General features: G+C 37.7%; 1 protein-coding gene across 1 annotated transcript in view; it reads left to right on the top strand.

The window, feature by feature from the left end:
• The window catches only part of DNAH8 (dynein axonemal heavy chain 8), a 325,865-nt gene that overhangs the window by 108,874 nt on the left and 197,259 nt on the right, over positions 1 to 19,732 (top strand). Inside the window, exons 34-36 of the mRNA XM_019949887.3 lie at positions 1,564 to 1,701; positions 1,865 to 2,105; positions 17,028 to 17,227. Of these exons, the coding sequence (XP_019805446.1) occupies positions 1,564 to 1,701; positions 1,865 to 2,105; positions 17,028 to 17,227 (579 nt within the window). The remainder of the gene's footprint in view (positions 1 to 1,563; positions 1,702 to 1,864; positions 2,106 to 17,027; positions 17,228 to 19,732) is intronic.

The raw sequence follows: 19,732 nt of genomic DNA, 5'->3' as shown, positions 1-19,732 counted from the left end.
CATCTAGGTTATCATGTAAAGACACAAAAGTCTGAGATTTCACTTACACAATCAGTTTCACTATCAAAATTAGAGTCTAGAGCATTGCTTTCTGTCTCTTTTCTGTTTAATACTTGGGAAGCACCTTCCTTTGTCAATTTTATTCTTTTGCTGTTTTTAGGTAGAAAACGAAAAGTACTGAATTCTTTACCTGTATTAAGTGAAAGTTAAATAAACAAAAATCAAAAGACTACAAAAATGGTGTCTCCAGAGTTCTTTTTTATACTTTCTTGAAAGATGATGCAGTGTTTTAGCAACACAATTAGAAATTTGAAGGACGATGCAGTAGTGATTATTTTTTCACTGTTGCATCATCTCTTTATAAGAGATTTCATCATTCATTTTTCTTTCTAGGATTTCTAGGATGATGAATTAGAAAAATGAAACAAGAACTGAAAAAAATAGCTAAGATTCCAGAATATATCTTAGATTTATAAAAAGGTCCTGTGCACCTTGGTAATTGCAAGAGTACAAAATTAATAAACAGAAACCTCAATTAAATAGAGTCAGGAGACAAGAAGGGGGAGCTTTCATGCTCTGCAACATTAGCAGAGCCCAACAAGAGGAAAGACTCCTTTTCTTTCCTGGCAACAACTCAGCCAATGAAAACCCATGGACTCTGTTTACTCTAGCCCTCCAACTTCCTATTCTCCTTCCCTTGCCATCTGGGGACTTGCACATGGCTCACCATGGTTGCAGACCCAGAATTGCAATTTTCTACTGATCCTGAGTAACACATTTTTTCTGGAGAAATAACTGGCAGTCTATTTGTTTTAGGTCAACACAAGATAGAATGAGTTTTACTCCATCAAAAATATAAGCAAATTTATCTTTGGTTGCTGATTATCTATAATAAATAATAAACGTAACTCTCAATCCTTACAAAAAATTAGAACTACTCAAGAAATAAAATAAAAAAACTAAAATTGGATTCAGTGGACCCTTATGGTATGCTAAAGGTCGAGGAATTCCTGGGAGAATCCACAAACTCTGTTGAGTGGTCAATTTTTGGTGTTTTACACACTGAAGAAATTTTCCTTTACTTGGACCCAGAATCCCTCCTTTTATTCTTGTTTTGGATATAACTCCATCTGAGCACATGAGGGAAAGCTTTTGATAGGAAAGTGATGTTTAAAGTCAGACTTAAAAGGCAGACATAATCATAAAAATCTAGCTTGCGTTTGAAAGAAAAAAGTCAAATAAAACCTTAGCCTTATCTTTGATCACGTTAACAAATTTTGGTCAGATTGTTTGCAATGATTGGTATGGTTGTAATAATCAAACCATTTGTTAATGTCATGTCATAGTATAATTTGGAATATTTGAAAGATATAAACTTTAATTGATGGAGCTTTTAATAAAGTCTTTGTTTGGAAACCGACAGGAGTGTATGCGTGTTGGTGTACATAAGATATGATACACATAATATGTGAAATAATTTGATTAGATGAATTCTTCCTATCCAATAATGAAATTTATTTTTTAAATATATGTTATGTAATGACTTAATTATTTGGTTTCCAGAAAGGAACTCAACTTGCTGCAGAAGCTGTATGGACTATATGATACTGTAATGGGCAATATTAGTGGTTATTATGAAATACTTTGGGGAGATGTAGACATTGAAAAAATTAATGCAGAACTGCAGGAGTTTCAAAACAGGTGAGTTTCAATTGAATTAAACTTAACTGTTTATAGTGCCTATCTTAGGATCCCATAGGTATTTCACAAATGAATTTATCCTCTGATATATTGCTGTATATTCATAACACCTTCTTCAAAGAAATGTGTAGATGAAATAATTTTTTCTTTTTTTTTCTGAAAGATGTCATAAACTGCCAAAAGGACTTAAAGATTGGCAAGCTTTTTTGGATCTGAAAAAAAGAATTGATGATTTCAGTGAGTCGTGTCCTCTACTAGAAATGATGACCAATAAGGCAATGAAACAGAGACACTGGGATCGAATCTCTGAGTTAACTGGAACCGCATTTGATGTGGAATTGGATTCTTTTTGTCTTAGAAATATTATGGAAGCACCACTCCTTAAAAATAAGGATGACATTGAGGTACATAAGATTATAAGGTCTTACAAATGATCTATTAAAGAATCTTTCCTTTTTCTTTTCTGAAAACTGTACAAATAAACATGTTATTCGAGGGTGTATTGATTGCCCTATATAATGCACTCTCAAAACTTGAAATGATCCTGAACATTCCTTGATTTTGCAAAATAATGCTGTAACTCAAGGAAATAATATGATTATTTGAAATATTTTAGTTTTGGAGCTCCTCAGTCTATCCTCCTTGTCCCTTAACTAAACCGCCATTTAAAAAATTCTGTTTATTTCTGTATTGTGTTCTTGGTGAATTTCTCAGAACATTTTTCAAACTTCTAATTCTATGCTTTTTTACTATTAGTCTATTAAATATTTTAAATTATTATATCTTTCCTTTTTAAGATTTTTAATTGGTTCTTTTCCTTTTTCTATGCTTAGTGTTTGCATCAAATCCTTTCTTTTAAATGAGGTATAATCTATACCATATTAGTTTCAGGTGTACAACGTAATGACTCAATATATGTATACATTGTGAAATGATCACTAAAATATGTCTAATTAACATCCATCACCACATATAGTTACAGTTTTTTTCCTATGATGAGAAATTTTAGGATCTACTCTCGTAGCAGCTTTTAAATACAATACAGTATTATTAACTATAGTCACTATGCTATACGTTACATCCCAAGAACTTATTCATTTTATAACTGGATGTTTGTACTCCTTAATCACCTTCACCCATTTTACCCACTCTGTTTGGCAATGACCAGTCTGTTCTATATATCTATGTTTCTGGTGTTCTGTTTTTGTTTAGATTCTGCATATAAATGAGATCATATGGTATTTGTCTTTTTCTGTCTGACTCATTTCACTTAGCTTAGTGCCCTCAAAGTCCATTTATCCATGTTGTCACAAATGGCAGGATTTCCTTCTTTTTACATCTAAATGACATTCCATTTTATATAAATATACCACATTTTCTTTATCCATTCACCCATTGATGGATACTTAGGTTGTTTTCACATCTTAGCTCTTGCAAATAATGCTACAATGAACATGGGTATGTATATATCTTTTCAAGTTAGTGTTTTTGTTTTCTTCAGATAAATATCCAGAAGTGGAATTACTAGGTCACATGGTAGTTTTATTTTTAATTTTTTGAGGATCCTCCATACTGTCTTCCATAGTGGCTGCACCAATTTACATTTCCATGGAAGGGTTCCTTTTTCTCCACATCCTCACCAACACTAAGTTTTGTCTTTGTGATGATAGGTATTCCAACAGACGTGAGGTGATATTTAATTGTGGTTTTGATTCGCATTTCCCTGGTGATAAGTGATGTTGAGCACCTTTTCATATACCTGTTGGCTATTTGTATGTCTTTTTTTGGAAAAATGCCTATTCAGATCCTCTGCTCATTTTAAAATCAAATCGGTCGTTTTTGCTATTGAGTTGTAAGAGTTCTTTATATATAGTAGATATTAACCCCTTATCAGAGTTATGATTTGCAAATATTTTCTCCTGTTTAGTAGGTTACCTTTTCATTTTGTATATGGTTTCCTTTGCTGTAAGAAGCTTTTTAGTTTGATGCTGTCCCACTTGTTTATTTTTGCTTTTGTTACCTTGGCTTTTGGTGTCAAGCCCAAAAATCTCATTGCCAAGACTGATTTCAAGGAACTTACCAACTCTGTTGTCTTCCAGGAGTTTTATGGTTTCAGGTCTTATGTTCAAGTCTTTAGTCCATTTTGAGTTAATTTTTTGTATGGTATAAGATAGTGGTCCAGTTTCATTCTTTTGCATGTGGTTATCCAGTTTTCCCAGCAGCATATGTTGAAGAGACTGTCCTTCCCTCATTGTATATTCCCAGCTCCTTTCTCATGAATTAAGTAAATACATATGTGGGTTTATTCTGTTTCATTGTCTCCATTTTTATGCCAATACCATACATTTTTGATTACTATAACTTTGATATAGTTTGAAATCAGGAAGCATTATGCCTCCGGCTTTGTTCCTTTTTCTCAAGATTTCTTTGGCTCTATGGGGTCTTTTGTGGTTTCATAAAATTTTTAGGAGTTTTTGTTCTATTTCTTGAAAAATGCCATTGGAATTTTGATAGGTATTGCTTTGAAACTGTAGATTGCTTTGGGTAATGTAGACATTTTAATGATATTAATTCTTGCAACCCATGAACATGGACTATCTTTCCATTTACTTGTGCCTTCTTCAGTTTATTTCATCAATGTATCATAGTTTTCAGTGTACAGGTCTTTTACCTTTTTGTTAAATTTATTCCTAGGTATTTTATTCTTTTTGATGCAATTGTAAATGGAATAGTTTTCTCAATTTCTCTTTCTGGTAGTTCATTATTAGTGCATAAAAATGCAACTGAATTTTGGGGCTTCCCTGGTGGCGCAGTGGTTGAGAGTCCACCTGCTGATGCGGGGGACACGGGTTTGTGCCCCGGTTCGGGAAGATCCCACATGCCGCAGAGCGGCTGGGCCCGTGAGCCATGGCCACTGAGCCTGCGCGTCCGGAGCCTGTGCTCCACAACGGGAGAGGCCACAACAGTGAGAGGCCCGTGTGACGCAAAAAAAAAAAAAAAAAAAAGCAACTGATATTTGTATATTGATTTTATATCCTGAAACTTTACTGAATTATTAGTTCTAGCGGTTTTTGGTGGCATCTTTAGGGTTTTCTATATGTAATATCATGTCATTTGCCAATACGGACAGTTTTACTTCTTCCTTTCCAATTTGGATGCCTTTTATTTCTTTCTTGCCTAATTGCTCTGGTTAGGTCTTTAGATACCATGTTGAATAAAGGTGGTGAGAGTGGGCATCCTTGTCTTGTTCCTGATCTTAGAGGAAAAGCTTTCAGCTTTTCACCATTGAGTATGATGTTAGCCGTAGGTTTGTCAGATATGACCTTTACTATGTTGAGGTATGTTTCTTCTACATCTGCTTTGTTGAGAGGTTTTATCATGAGTGGATGTTGAATTTTGTCAAAAGCTTTTTCTGCATCTATTGAGATGATCATATGATTTTTATGCTTCATTGTGTTAGTGTGGTACATCACATTGATTAGTTTGTGGATATTGAACTATACTTGCATTCATGGAATAAATCCCACTTGATCATGGTGTATGATTTTAATGTATTGTTGAATTCAGCTTGCTAATATTTTGTTGAGAATCTTTGCATCTATGTTCATCAGGGATACTGACCTGTAATTTTCTTTTCTTGTGGTGTCCTTGTCTGGTTTTAGTATGAGGATAATGCTGGCCTCATAAAATAAGAAGTGTTCTCTCTCTTTTTTTGGAAGAGTTTGAGGAGACTGGTAGTAATTCTTCTTTAAATGTTTGGTAGAATTCACCAGTGAAGCCATCTGATCCTGGTCTTTTGTTTTGGGGGGAGGTTTTTGGTTACTGATTCAATCTCCTTACTACTAATCAGTCTGTTCAGATTTTCTGTTTTTTCATAATTCAGTCTTGGTGGGTGGCATGTTTCTAGGAACTTATTCATTTCTTCTAGATTGTCCAATTCGTGTGTGTATAATTGATCATAGTAGTCTTTTATGATCCTTTGTATTTGTATGGTATCAATTGTAATGCCTCCTCTTTGGTTTCTGATTTTATTTAGTTGAGTTCTCCCTCACTTTTTCTTGGTGAGTCTGGCTAAAGTTTTGTCTGTTTTGTTTATCTTTTAAAATACCAGCTCTTAGTTTCCTTGATCTTTTCTATTGTCTTTTTAGTCTGTACTCCATTTATTTCCACTCTGGTCTTTGTTATTTCCTTCCATCTACTAACTTTGGGCTTTGTTTGTTCTTCTTTTTCTAACTCTTTGAAGTATAAAGTTAGGTTGTTTATTTGAGATCCCTCTTATTTTTTAATGTAAGGTTTATCTTTATGAACTTCCTTTTCAGAACTGCTCTTGCTGCATCCCTTTAAGTTTTGGTATGCTGTATTTCCATTTTTATCTGTCCCAAGGTATATTTTGATTTCTCTTTTGATTTCTTGTTTGAACCATTGGCTGTTCGATATGAACAACTCTTTGGTTGTTTATAACCAAATATGTGATTAATCTTTACATATTTGTGAATATGTCAGTTTTCTTCTTGTAATTGATTTCTAGTTTCATACCACTGTGGTCAGAAAAGATACTTGACGTGATTTCAGTTTTCTTAAATTTATTAGCACTTGTTTTGTGGCCTAACATGCTCTGTCTGGAGAATGCTTAATGTGCACTTGAGAAGAATATGTATTCTGCTGCATTTCGACGGACTGTTTTGTATATGTCTGTTAAGCTCATCAGATCTAACTTGTTTAAGGCCAATGTTTCCATATTGATTTTCTGTCTGGGTGATCTATCCATTGATGAAAGTGGGGCATTAAAATCCCCTACTGTTATTACATTGCTACCTATTTCTTCCTTTAGGTCTGTTAATATTTGTTTTATATATTTGAGTTCTCCTATGTTGGGTGCATAAATGTTTACAAACGTTAAAGCCTCTTCTTGGATTGACCCTTTTATTGTTACATAATGATCTTCTTTGTCTCTTATTGTAGTTTTTGTCTTAAAGTCTGTTTTGTCTGATATAAGTATAGTTACTCCAGCTTTCTTTTGGTTTCCATTTGTGTGGTATATCCCTTGCCATCCCTTCCCTTTCAGTCTATGTGTGCCCTACATCTGAAGTGAGTCTCTTGTAGGCAGCAGATAGATGGGTCATGTTTTTTTATCCATTTAGCCACTCTCTGTCTTTTGATTGGAGAATTTAGTCAATTTACATACACAATAATTATTATAGTTATGTACTTGTCATTTTGCTAATTGTTTTCTGGCTGTTTGTAATTCCTTTGTTTCTTTCTTCTTCTCTTGTGCTCTTCCTTTGTTGTTTGATGATTTTTCCGTTGTGGTATGCTTAGACCCCTTTCTATTCACCTTTTGGGTATCTACTATCTACTATAGGTGTTTGCTTTGTGGTTACCATAAGGCTTACATAAAAAAACTTATATTTATAACAGTCTATTTTTAAAAATATTTATTTATTTATTTGGCTGCATTGGGTCTTCGTTGCTGTGCGTGGGCTTTCTCTAGTTGCAGCGAGCGGGGGCTACTCTTCATTGTGGTGCACGAGCTTCTCATTGTGGTGACTTCTCTTGTTGTGGAGCACGGGCTCTAGAGCGCAGGCTCAGTAGTTGTGGTGCACGGGCTTAGTTGCTCTGCAGCAGGTGGGATCTTCCAGGACCAGGAATAGAACCCGTGTCCCCTGCATTGGCAGGTGGATTCTTAACCACTGTGCCACAAGGGAAGTTCCTATAACAGTCTCTTTTAAGTTGCTAACTACTGAAGTTGGAATGCATTCTAAAGCTCTACATTTTTACTCCCCCCACCACAGTTTGTTTTTGGTGTCACAGTTTACATCTTTTTCTCTTATGTATCCATTAACAAATTACTCTAGTTTTAGTTATGTTTACTAATTTGGTCTTTTAACCTTCACACTAGATTTATAAGTGATGAACCCACCACATTTTACAACATTAGACTATTCTTTTTTTTTTCTTAACATCTTTATTGGAGTATAATTGCTTTACAATGGTGTGTTAGTTTCTGCTATATAACAAAATGAATCAGCTATACATATACATATATCCCCATATCTACTCCCTCTTGCATCTCCCTCCCACCCTCCCTATCTCACCCCTCTAGGTGGTCACAAAGCACTGAGCTGATCTCCCTGTCCTGTGCTGCTGCTTCCCACTAGCTATCTATTTTACATTTGGTAGTGTATATATAAGTCCATGCCACTCTCTCACTTCTTCCCAGCTTATCCTTCCCCCTCCTTGTGTCCTCAAGTCCATTCTCTACGTCTGCGTCTTTATTCCTGTCCTGCCCCTAGGTTCTTCAGAACCATTTATTTTTTTAGATTCCATATATATGTGTTAGCATATGGCATTTGTTTTTCTCTTTCTGACTTACTTCCCTCTGTATGACAGACTCTAGGTTCATAGTTCACTACAAAGAGTTCAATTTCATTTCTTTTTATGGCTGAGTAATATTCCATTGTATGTATGTGCCACATCTTCTTTATCCATTCATCTGTCGATGGACACTTAGGTTGCCTCCATGTCCTGGTTGTTGTAAATAGAGCTGCAATGAACATTGTGGTACATGACTCTTTTTGAATTATGGTTTTCTCAGGGTATATGCCCAGTAGTGGGATTGCTGGGTCGTATGGTAGTTCTATTTTTAGTTTTGTAAGGAACCTCCATACTGTTCTCCACAGTGGCTGTATCAATTTACATTCCCACCAAAAGTGCAAGAGTGTTCCCTTTTCCCCACACCCTCTCCAGCATTTATTGTTTCTAGATTTTTTGATGATGGCCATTCTGACCGGTATGAGGTGATACCTCATTGTAGTTTTGATTTGCATTTCTCTAATGATTAGTGATGTTGAGCATCCTTTCATGTGTTTGTTGGCAATCTGTATATCTTCTTGGGAGAAATGTCTATTTAGGTCCTCTGCCCATTTTTGGATTGGGTTGTTTGTTTTTTTGATATTGAGCTGCATGAGCTGCTTATATATTTTGGAGATTAATCCTTTGTCAGTTACTTCATTTGCAAATATTTTCTCCCATTCTGAGGGTTGTCTTTTCGTCTTGTTTATGGTTTCCTTTGCTATGCAAAAACTTTTAAGTTTCATTAGGTCTCATTTATTTATTTATTTATTTATTTTCATTTCTTTAGGAGGTGGGTCAAAAAGGATCTTGCTGTGACTTATGTCATAGAGTGTTCTGCCTATGTTTTCCTCTAGGAGTTTTAGGGTGTCTGGCCTTACATTTAGGTCTTTAATCCATTCTAGTTTATTTTTGTGTATGATGTTAGGGAGTGTTCTAATTTAATTCTTTTACATTTAGCTTTCCCGTGTTCCCGGCACCACTTATTGAAGAGGCTGTCTTTCCTCCACTGTATATTCTTGCCTCCTTTGTCAAAGATAAGGTGACCGTAGGTGTGTGGGTTTATCTATGGGCTTTCTATCCTGTTCCATTGATCTATATTTCTATTTTTTGTTTTTGTTTTTGTTTTTTTTTTTTGCGTCACGCGGGCCTCTCACTGTTGTGGCCTCTCCCGTTGTGGAGCACAGGCTCCAGATGCGCAGGCTCAGTGGCCATGGCTCACGGGCCCAGCCGCTCCACGACATGTGGGATCTTCCTGGACCGGGGCATGAACCCGTATCCCCTGCATTGGCAGGCGGACTCTCAACCACTGCACCACCAGGGAAACCCTATATTTCTATTTTTGTGCCAGTACCATACTGTCTTGATTACTGTAGCTTTTTAGTATAGTCTGAAGTCAAAGGACCTGATTCCTCCAGCTCCATTCTTTCTCAAGATTGCTTTGGCTATTCGGGGTCTTTTGTGTTTCCCTAAAAATTGTGCAATTTTTTTGTTCTAGTTCTGTGAAAAATGCCATTGGTAGTTTGATAGAGATTGCATTGAATCTGTAGATTGCTTTGGGTAGTAGAGTCATTTTCAAAATGTTGATTCTTCCAATTCAAGTACATGGTATATCTCTCCATCTGTTTGTATCATCTTTAATTTCTTTCATCAGTGTCTTATAGTTTTCTGCATACAGGTCTTTTGTCTCCTTAGGTAGGTTTATTCCTAGGTATTTTATTTTTTTGTTTGCAGTGGTAAATGGGAATGTTTCCTTAATTTCTCTTTCAGGTTTTTCATCATTAGTATTTAGGAATGCAAGAGATTTCTGTGCATTAATTTTGTATTGTGCTACATTACCAACTTTATTGGTTAGTTCTAGTAGTTTTCTGGTAGCATCTTTAGGATTCTCTATGTATAGTATCATGTCATCTGCAAACAGTGACAGCTTTACTTCTTCTTATCTGATTTGGATTCCTTTTATTTCTTTTTCTTCTCTGATTGCTGTGGCTAAAACTTCTAAAACTATGTTGAATAAGAGTGGTGAGAGTGGGAAACCTTGTCTGTTCCTGATCTTAGTGGAAATGGTTTCAGTTTTTCACCATTGAGAATGATGTTGGCTGTGGGTTTGTCATATATGGCCTTTATTATGTTGAGGTAAGTTTCCTCTATGCCTACTTAATGGAGGGTTTTTATCATAAATAGGTGTTGAACTTTGTCGCAAGCTTTTTCTGCATCTAATGTGATGATATATGGTTGTTATCCTTCAGTTTGTTAATATGGTGTATCACATTGATTGATCTGTGTATATTGAAGAATCCTTGCATTCCTGGGATAAACCCTACTTGATCATGGTGTATGATCCTTTTAATGTGCTGTTGGATTCTGTTTGCTAGCATTTTGTTGGGGATTTTTGCATCTATGTTCATCAGTGATATTAGCCTGTAGTTTTCTTTCTTTGTGACAACTTTGTCTGTTTTTGTATCAGGGTGATGGTGGTCTCGTAGAATGAGTTTGGGAGTGTTTCTCCCCTCCCTCTGCTGTATTTTGGAAGAGTTTGAGAAGGATAGGTGTTAACTCTTCTCTAAATGTTTGATAGAATTCGTCGGTGAAGCCGTCTGGGCCTGGGCTTTTGTTGTTGGAATATTTTTAATGACAGTCTCAATTTCACTGCTTGTGATTGGTCTGTTTATATTTTCTATTTCTTCCTGGTTCAGGCTCAGAAGATTGTGCATTTCTAAGAATTTGTCCATTTCTTCCAGGTTGTCCATTTTATTGGCATATAGTTGCTTGTAGTAATCTCTCATAATCCTTTGTATTTCTGCAGTGTCAGTTGTTATTTCTCCTTTTTCATTTCTAATTCTACTGATTTGAGTCTTCTCCCTTTTTCTCTTGATGAGTCTGGCTAATGGTTTATCAATTTTGTTTATCTTCTCAAAGAAACAGCTTTTGGTTTTATTGATGTATGCTATTGTTTCCTTCATTTCTCTTTTGTTTATTTCTGATCTGATTTTTATGATTTCTTTCCTTCTGCTAGCTTTGGGGTTTTTTTGTTCTTCTTTCTGTAATTGCTTTAGGTATAAGGTTAGGTTGTTTATTTGAAATGTTTCTTGTTTCTTGAGGTAGGATTGTATTGCTATAAATTTCCCTCTTAGAACTGCTTTTGCTGCATCCCATAGGTTTTGGGTTGTCGGGTTTTCATTGTCATTTGTTTCTAGGTATTTTTTGATTTCCTCTTTGATTCTTCAGTGATCTCTTGGTTATTAAGTAGTGTATTGTTTAGCCTCCCTGTGTTTGTATTTTTTAGAGATATTTTTCCTGTAATTGATATCTAGTCTCATAGCGTTGTGGCCAGAAAAGATACTTGATACAATTTCAATTTTCTTAAATTTACCAAGGCTTGATTTGTGACCCAAGGTATGATCTATCCTGGAGAATGTTCCATGAGCACTTGAGAGGAAAGTGTATTTTGCTCTTTTTGGATGGAATGTCTTATAAATATCAATTAAGTCCATCTTGTTTAATGTATCATTTAAAGCTTGTGTTTCCTTATTTATTTTCATTTTGGATGATCTGTCCATTGGTGAGAGTGGGGTGTTAAAGTCCCCTACTATGATTGTGTTACTGTCGATTTCCCTTTTTATGGCAGTTAGCATTTGCCTCATGTACTGAGGTGCTCCTGTGTTTGGTGTGTCAATATTTACAATTGTTATATCTTCTTCTTGGATTGGTCTGTTGATCATTATATAGTGTCCTTCTGTGTGTCTTGCAATAGTCTTTATTTTAAAGTCTATTTTGTCTGATATGAGAATTGCTACTCCAGCTTTCTTTTGATTTCCCTTTGCATGGAATATCTTTTTCCATCCCCTCACTTTCAGTCTGTATGTGTCCCTACGTCTGAAGTGGGTCTCTTGTAGAACAGCGTATATATGGGTCTTGTTTTTGTATCCATTCAACCAGTCTGTGTCTTTTGGTTGGATCATTGAATCCATGTACATTTAAGGTAATTATCGAAATGTATGTTCCTATTACCATTACCTTAATTGTTTTGGGTTTGTTATTGTAGGTCTTTTCCTTCTCTTGTGTTTCCTGCCTAGAGTAGTTCCTTTAGCATTTGTTCTAAAGCTGGTTTGGTGGTGCTCAGTTCTCTTAGCTTTTGCTTTTTTCTAAAGGCTTTAATTTCTTCATCGAATCTGAATGAGGTCCTTGCTTGGTAGAATAATCTTGGTTGTAGGTTTTTCCCTGTCATCACTTTAAATATGTCCTGCCACTCCCTTCTGGCTTGCAGAGTTTCTCCTGAAAGATCAGCTGTTAGCCTTATGGGGATTCCCTTGTATGTTATTTGTTGCTTTTCTCTTGCTGCTTTTAATATTTTTTCTTTGTGTTTCTTTGTGTTTAATTTTTGAGAGTTTGATTAATATGTGTCTTGGCGTGTTTCTCCTTGGATTTATCCTGTATGGGACTCTCTGTGCTTCCTGGACTTGATTGACTATTTCCTTTCCCATATTAGGGAATTTTTCAACTATAATCTCTTCAAATATTTTTTCAGTCCCTTTCTTTTTCTCTTCTTCTTCTGGGACCCCTGTAATTCGAATATTGGTGCATTTAATGTTGTCCCAGAGATCTCTGAGACCGTGCTCAATTGTTTTTCATTCTTTTTTCTTTATTCTCCTCTGCAGTAGTTATTTCCACTATTTTATCTTCCAGGTCACTTATCCATTCTTCTGCCTCAGTTATTCTGCTATTGATTGCTTCTAGAGAATTTTTAGTTTCAGTAATTGTGTTGTTCATCATTGTTTGTTTGCTCTTTAGTTCTTCTAGGTCCTTGTTGAAAGTTTTTTATATTTTCTCCATTCTATTTCCAAGATCTTGGATCATCTTTACTATCATTACTCTGAATTCTTTTTCAGGTAGACTGCCTATTTCCCCTTCATTTGTTTGGTCTGGTGGGTTTTTACCTTGCTCCTTCATCTGCTGTGTATTTCTCTGTCTTCTCATTTTGCGTAACTTACCGTGTTTGGGGGTCTCCTTTTCACAGGCTGCAGGTTCGTAGTTCCCATTTGTTTGGTGTCTGCCCCCAGTGGCTTAGCTTGGTTCAGTGGCTTGTGTAGGCTTCCTGGTAGAGGGGACTAGTGCTTGTGTTCTCGTGGATGAGGCTGGATCTTGTCTTTCTGGTGGCCAGAACCGCATCCAGTGGTGTGTTTTGGGGTGTCTGTGACCTTATTATGATTTTAGGCAGCCTCTCTGGTAATGGGTGGGGTTGTGTTCCTGTCTTGCTAGTTGTTTGGCATAGGGTGTCCAAAACTGTAGCTTGCTGGTCATTGAGTGGAGCTGGGTCTTAGCGTTGAGATGGAGATCTCTGGGAGAGCTTTCACCATTTGATATCATGTGGAGCTGGGAAGTCTCTGGTGGACTAATGTCCTGAACTAGGGTCTCCCACCTCAGAGGCTCAGGCCTGACACCCAGCCAGAGTACCAGGACCCTGTCAGCCACATGGCTTTTGTAGAATTTCTTCAGGGACTTCTGGTTGAGGCTTGGCTCCTGATTGTAATAGTGCAGCTTGGAGGGTCCAGGCTTGCTTTTTCAATCAGCTTGGCAAACTCGCAGATTCACTCCTGCACACACTGGCTGCCCATTCCTGGAGCTTTCCAGCCTGCCGGCCTGAGGCTAGACTATTCTGAACTTTACTATTTATTTCGCTTTACCAGTGAGAGTTATACTTTCATATACTTTCCTGTTACCAATTAGCATCCTTTCATTTTAGCCTAAAGAAGTCCCTTTAACATTTCTTGGAAGACTCATGTAGTGGTGATGAACTCCTTTAGGCTTTTGTTGGTCTGAAAAACTCTTGATCTCTCCTTCAGTTCTGAAGGACAACTTCACCATGTACAGTATTCTTGGTGGTGGGTTTTTTCTTTTAGCACTTTGAGTATATTGTGCCACTCCCTTTTGTCCTGCAAAGTTCCTGCTGAAAAATCTGCTGATAGTCTCATGGGGTGCCCTTGTATGTAACAAGTTGTCTTTCTCTTGCTGTTTTTAAGAGCTCTCCTTGTCTTTAACTTTTGACACTTTAATTACGTGTTTTGTTGTGAGTCTCTTTGGGTATATCTGCATGTTAAACAAATAGGCCTTTTTTTTTCACAGAAGGACTAGGTGCTTTTTAGTCAGTTGTCTCTGTGCTGGGCCCTGGGTTGATTGAGTACAAACAAGGCATTTAAGAACTATTTCTCAGTTTACTATGGCCTTGTGGGTCTCATGGACATAAGCCCTGAATTTTGGGGTGCTCACCTCTCAGGTACAGGTCTTAAAAGTTGGGGTGCCCGATGTGGAGTTCAAATCGTTTGCTCCTCAGGGAGAACCTCTGGTCTGTGGGTTCCTTCCCGATTGTGGGTCTCTGTGCCAGGAGTGGGGCTGAACATGAGATTCTGTCTCAGCTTCTCCTGCCAGTTTTGATGTGAGTTTTTCCTTGTTCACCTAATGTGTTAGAGTTGCTCAACTAGTTTTTGGGTTTCTTTGAGTTCCATATGTAGCTGTAGGTTTGGTGTGTCCATGGGAGGAGGTGAGTTCAGTATCGTCCTATGTCACCATCCTGATCTAGAACTTAGTTCTTTTTCTTTTGTGACCACCTGTTCTTTTTCCATTTCTACATTTTTTCTGTCCTTTTTATAGATTCTTAGATTTATAGATTATTAAATCTACATATATTCTCAAATATTTTATATATTCTCAAGCCTATAAATCTCAAATGTTTAGAGTTCTTCATTTATCTCTTTGAGCATCCTAAACATAATTATTTTTAAATTTTTTATTATGGAAAAAATCAAAGAAAAGTAGGGATCCTCTTGCTTCCAAAATTATCACCTCATGGCCAATATAAGTTCATCTCTACCTCCCATACTCCAAGGCCCCCAGATTAACCATAATTAAAGATTATTTTTCAGATTGTTCTATACAATTAATTTCACCTAGACTGAGTGTTTACTCAGATTGTTTTTTATGTTGGCTATCTCTCTCAGTATCGGATTTCTTTTCATGGGTTTTGCAATTTTTTTTTTTCACTTTTTTTTTCGGCTGCACCACGCGGCTTGCAAGATCTTAGTTCCCCAACCAGGGATTGAACCTGGGCCCTTGGCAGTGAAAGCGTGGAGTCCTAACCACAGGACTGCCAGAGAATTCCCAAGGGTTTTGCAATTTTTATTTTATAGAGGACTCATTTTGAGTGGCGAGCTTTAAAAAATGTGGCTTTTATGATTTGTTAAAATTGTTTTTCTCCTTCTGCATTTTAGCCTTCCTTAGGAGTCTAGTGGTTTTGTGGCTTCTTCCTGCATCCCCCATCTCCTCAAGTCCAGAGCCAGCTGTTACAATAGTGGTTTACATCCCCTATTCTGCTGTGGTGGGGCAGACCCAGGCAGAGCTGACCTGTCTCAGGTCTTGGTTGTGGACCTGGATCTGTCACCCCATCCGCCACATCCCTAGGTTCATTTAATCTAGATGACCAGATTGCAGCTACAGACAGCCTCCTTCCACAGTGGAGGGATCTAGACCATAGTCCTGATGGTCCCTTTCATACAGGCCACATTTAGTCTCCTCTGTCCTGCAGGAGCCAAGGGGTTGGCACCCACTGACCAGAGCCCTCAGGCCTGGGCTTCAGCTCCACCTCCTGGCTTGCATGTCTTTTTCACTTCTAGTTCATGGAGATGTTTACCTTGTTTTTAAGTCTTAATGTGTTTGTTTTTTACCTTCTCTTTTTGTGTTTTTTACATTATTCTATGTTTTTGGAGGTGAAAACTGCACCCCATGACCAGAAATATCCCCTAAATATATGGTTTTGAGTTTTCTGCCGCCTCCTTGCCTCTTTTCAGCAACATGCACGCCACAAGTTTTGTTTTCAAAGCATTTTTGTCCTATTTATAAATGCCATTCAGATACTACTGAGGGAAATAAAGAGTTTAAGAAACCTTTGGTGACCACCTCATTCTTATATAAGTAGGTTTTTACACTTAAGAGTATAGCTATTCATAGGCTGTGCTTTGAAAACTTGATTTTGCAAGTCCAAGGAATTCTGGGATTCAGTTATTAACTATTCTTACCCCAAAACAGACTCTTAGTGTTGTCTACACTGGTGTATTCTGTTTTCTTTACCCCATATGCCCTGCTGTTAGCCAAGCTGGATTCTTACTGTTACTTCATTCATGGCCTCTAAAGGAAGCCTTTTCCCTTCCTGTAAAATGTCTTCTCCCTCCCCCTTTTGGAAGCCCACTTATTCTCAGATGCTCCCTCCTCAATGAAGCCTTTCCTCCTTGCTGCAGGCGAAAGTCATTTCTCCTCCTCAGAACTCACAACAGTTCACACCACTCTTATTACACTTACTACACACTAATTTGTAATATAACCATTTGTGGAAATTCCTTGAACCTTTATATTCCTTCCCCTCTCTGAGCTTCTGTGACTCTAAGTATGAAAATTAATTGAGGCATGTTGCAGAAAAGACCTTACTTTTATTTTCCTTTGTGAAACTTTCATATCAAAGATTCTCAGAAAAACAGAAAAACCCATTAAAAATAGAATTAACTTTTAATCAAGTGAGATATTCATATTTGGGCCAGAACAGGCAGGAATATAGCAATGTTTATATGTTACTTTAAAGAGTTCAAAAGAGTCTCATATATATTCTCATTTGCTTCTCATAGCAAGCTGCTGAGGTAGAGCAGCTGTGATTATATCCATTTTGGCTGAAAAACACCAACTAAAAATATAAATAAGAACATGATGATTTAAGTTCCATTATCTCATGTAGGTGGTACAATAAAATAATTAGTAGTCAGAGTGTCAGAAGGTTCTGGTTTGAACTTGCAACACAATTATCTTGGGCCTTGGTTTTCTTGGCCGTAAAATAACCCAATGACTTCTAGGGCCAAGCTAAAAAATTCTGATTTTAAATGCACTTAATTTGTAATTGAAAATGTCACGACATATTCTTTGATTTCCTTCTGAAGGATGTTTGCATATCTGCCATTAAGGAGAAGGATATTGAAGCCAAGCTGACTCAGGTGATTGAGAATTGGACCAACCAGAACCTGAGTTTTGCAGCATTTAAGGGAAAGGGAGAGCTGCTGCTCAAAGGAACTGAATCGGGAGAGATTATCACCTTGATGGAGGATAGTTTAATGGTCTTAGGTTCCTTACTAAGCAACAGGTAATTTTATAATTTTCAGGGGAGGGTTTTGATTTGGTATTTAGGGTTATATAATTTTAGATAAAAGCCCAGTTTTGTAGCTGTGGCACAACACAAGATTCTGACCTAAAGTGTTGACTCTTGTCTGTCCTTAAATGAACTACCTATTTTCCCTACTAATCATGGCCTACATCTCTTCTATGGTACTCACCTCCCCTTCCTGTGTTTCCTGATGGGCCCCATCATAATTATTCTCCCTCAGATTGGCAGCTTACCTCCTAAACATCTGGACTCCCCACGAAGATGACACCTTCATTTTATCTCCTTTCTCTTTTCATTCTCTGATTTTTCATCATTGCCCTCCTTGGCTAAACCTGCTCAAGTGTTTAACCAATAGCCCAGGAAAAGTATGCTGTCAACACATGAAGGAATATAATGAAGGGCTTGACACTTACACACTTGGAATTTTTATGGTGAAAAGTGGCCATATCTGTGCTGGGTCCACTGCAGCCTAAACGAGGCAACATGTCCATCACTGGACTACTGAACCGCTTGAAGGTGACTCTTATCTCAAGCGCAGCTTTAGGAAATGGGACCCAGATTAAGTACACTGTCTTGGCATTAGCAACCTCTAATCCCCTAGCTGACTATCCAGTAATTCTTAACTGGTCTTCACCCTAACACACCTAAGAAATATGTCACATTATCTCAGAGGTCATTAACAGAGGTCAGTGTCCATGGGGATTCTAATACCCTACCTCCAGGTTGGGACTGCTGTTTCATGAATGACATCCTGCATTACCTCTGGCTCAGAGGCAGTCTTGTATTTGGATAATGTACTAACTCACAAAGCTCCTAATTCTGGGTTGAAGTTGCTGGGGTTAAACTCCTAGGGTATGTCCTCTGCTTTCAGGGAATCTGAATAACCTGGCAAAGGTGACCATAGGCCATTCAGTGGTTCCTAGTCTTCACAGGCTGCTACTTCCCCATGGTTCATTGCAAATTTTTCCATCTTGATTTCCTGAATGATGACCTCTTGAGGAAAGGCTGTAGATTCACCTGAACCTGGTGTGTAGCCCAAGAATTCAGGACTTGAAGCCTTTCTTAATTTCATTCTTAACTTGCATATAACCTGAATATTATAGTACTTATTTATGATACTAGTAAATTCAATGTTGAGGCCCTGCTAGGAGGAGTATAAGGATATCTAAGAAGTCACAACACTTCAGTAGATTCTCCTCCTAGAGAACTTTGCAGCATCAAGTGGATCCAGAAAACCTCTTCTAGAGCCAACCACAGACTGATCTCATAGAAGGCAGTACCAGCTGGATCTCTAGGGCTACCTGGATGTGAGAATGAAATTGTGTATCTTCATGGGTGAGGCTTCACTCACCTGGATTCCCTGGATGGTGACACTTTCCTGGTGGGTCCCTGATTCCCTGGCATTCCAAGGGCCTTCCTACCTGTTGTGAACAGGTTCCACCACACAAAGCTGTGCAATGCAGGTACCTGGCCAAACGACAAAAACTGGTCATTAGTGATTTTATTTCAAATCTCCCTTTTTCTTGTTGGGAAGTTACATACCATCAAAGATGATTTTTTTTTTATTCCGTGCAAAATTATTTTTGGCTCCAGATATCTAAGTGCTTCAACTCCCTGAAATGCCCTTCCATACCGTCTTGGTCTGTGTGTATTGATCTTGAAAGGTTTTTTTTTTTTGCATATTGACTGCCTTTCAGCTCTAGCCTGATGGCCAGATGGACACTATAAATTGGGAGTTGAGAAAAATGCCTCTTACTGCCAGATCAACGCATCTACCTCCTTGGGACAGTTTTTGTACAACCCCTTTATACCTGCATGTATAACATAGTCTTCCATAGAAGTGAAGGGTTATGCTTAGGCATCATACCATTCCCAGAAGAACCCCATTCTTCATGTGAGCCCCTTCAAGTCATCCTGTCCTGGATCAAGTAAAGTTTTAAGACTGTACTCAACAAATGCCACTCACCGGGAAATTCCACTACACAACTTCAAAGCTACTTGCCGTGGCCACAAACTGAAGTCAGCTTCTTAATTCAACTGTTGTTAATTAGGTCTTTCCCCAGTATCTTCCCATCACTTCCTCATGGCATCCACTCTGTTTCTTGTCTTTCTTAGTTGTGCCCAGCTTTCTGGACACCTTGTATTCTCATGAACACTTCAGCTAGCCCTGATGGTGAAAAAACAGGAACCAGACTTTTGGGGGATAGCAATTCTGTATCGTTAACGCTGCAGAATCTAGGCGTAGTGCCTGGTGGAATTAGCAGTCTATGGGTGGGAAGAGCACATCTGTAGTAGACATCAGACCTCAAGCTTGACCCTGGCCTTGTGGTAGTAGTTCCATAGACAAGTAACAACAGTACCCTCTGTGTGATTTTCCACTTGGATTTGGTTCACAAAAGACTCGGAAAGCCATCTTATTCCTTGTTTTCCCTTTACTCAGAGGAGCAACCAGCACAATTCCTTTACTGGACCTCTGTGGCTTAA

Source organism: Tursiops truncatus, chromosome 10, assembly GCF_011762595.2.
Source record: "Tursiops truncatus isolate mTurTru1 chromosome 10, mTurTru1.mat.Y, whole genome shotgun sequence".
In the NCBI taxonomy this organism is placed as follows: Eukaryota; Metazoa; Chordata; class Mammalia; order Artiodactyla; family Delphinidae; genus Tursiops; species Tursiops truncatus.
Note: the sequence above shows the minus strand (reverse complement) of the source record. Positions and strands in the feature narration are given on the sequence as shown.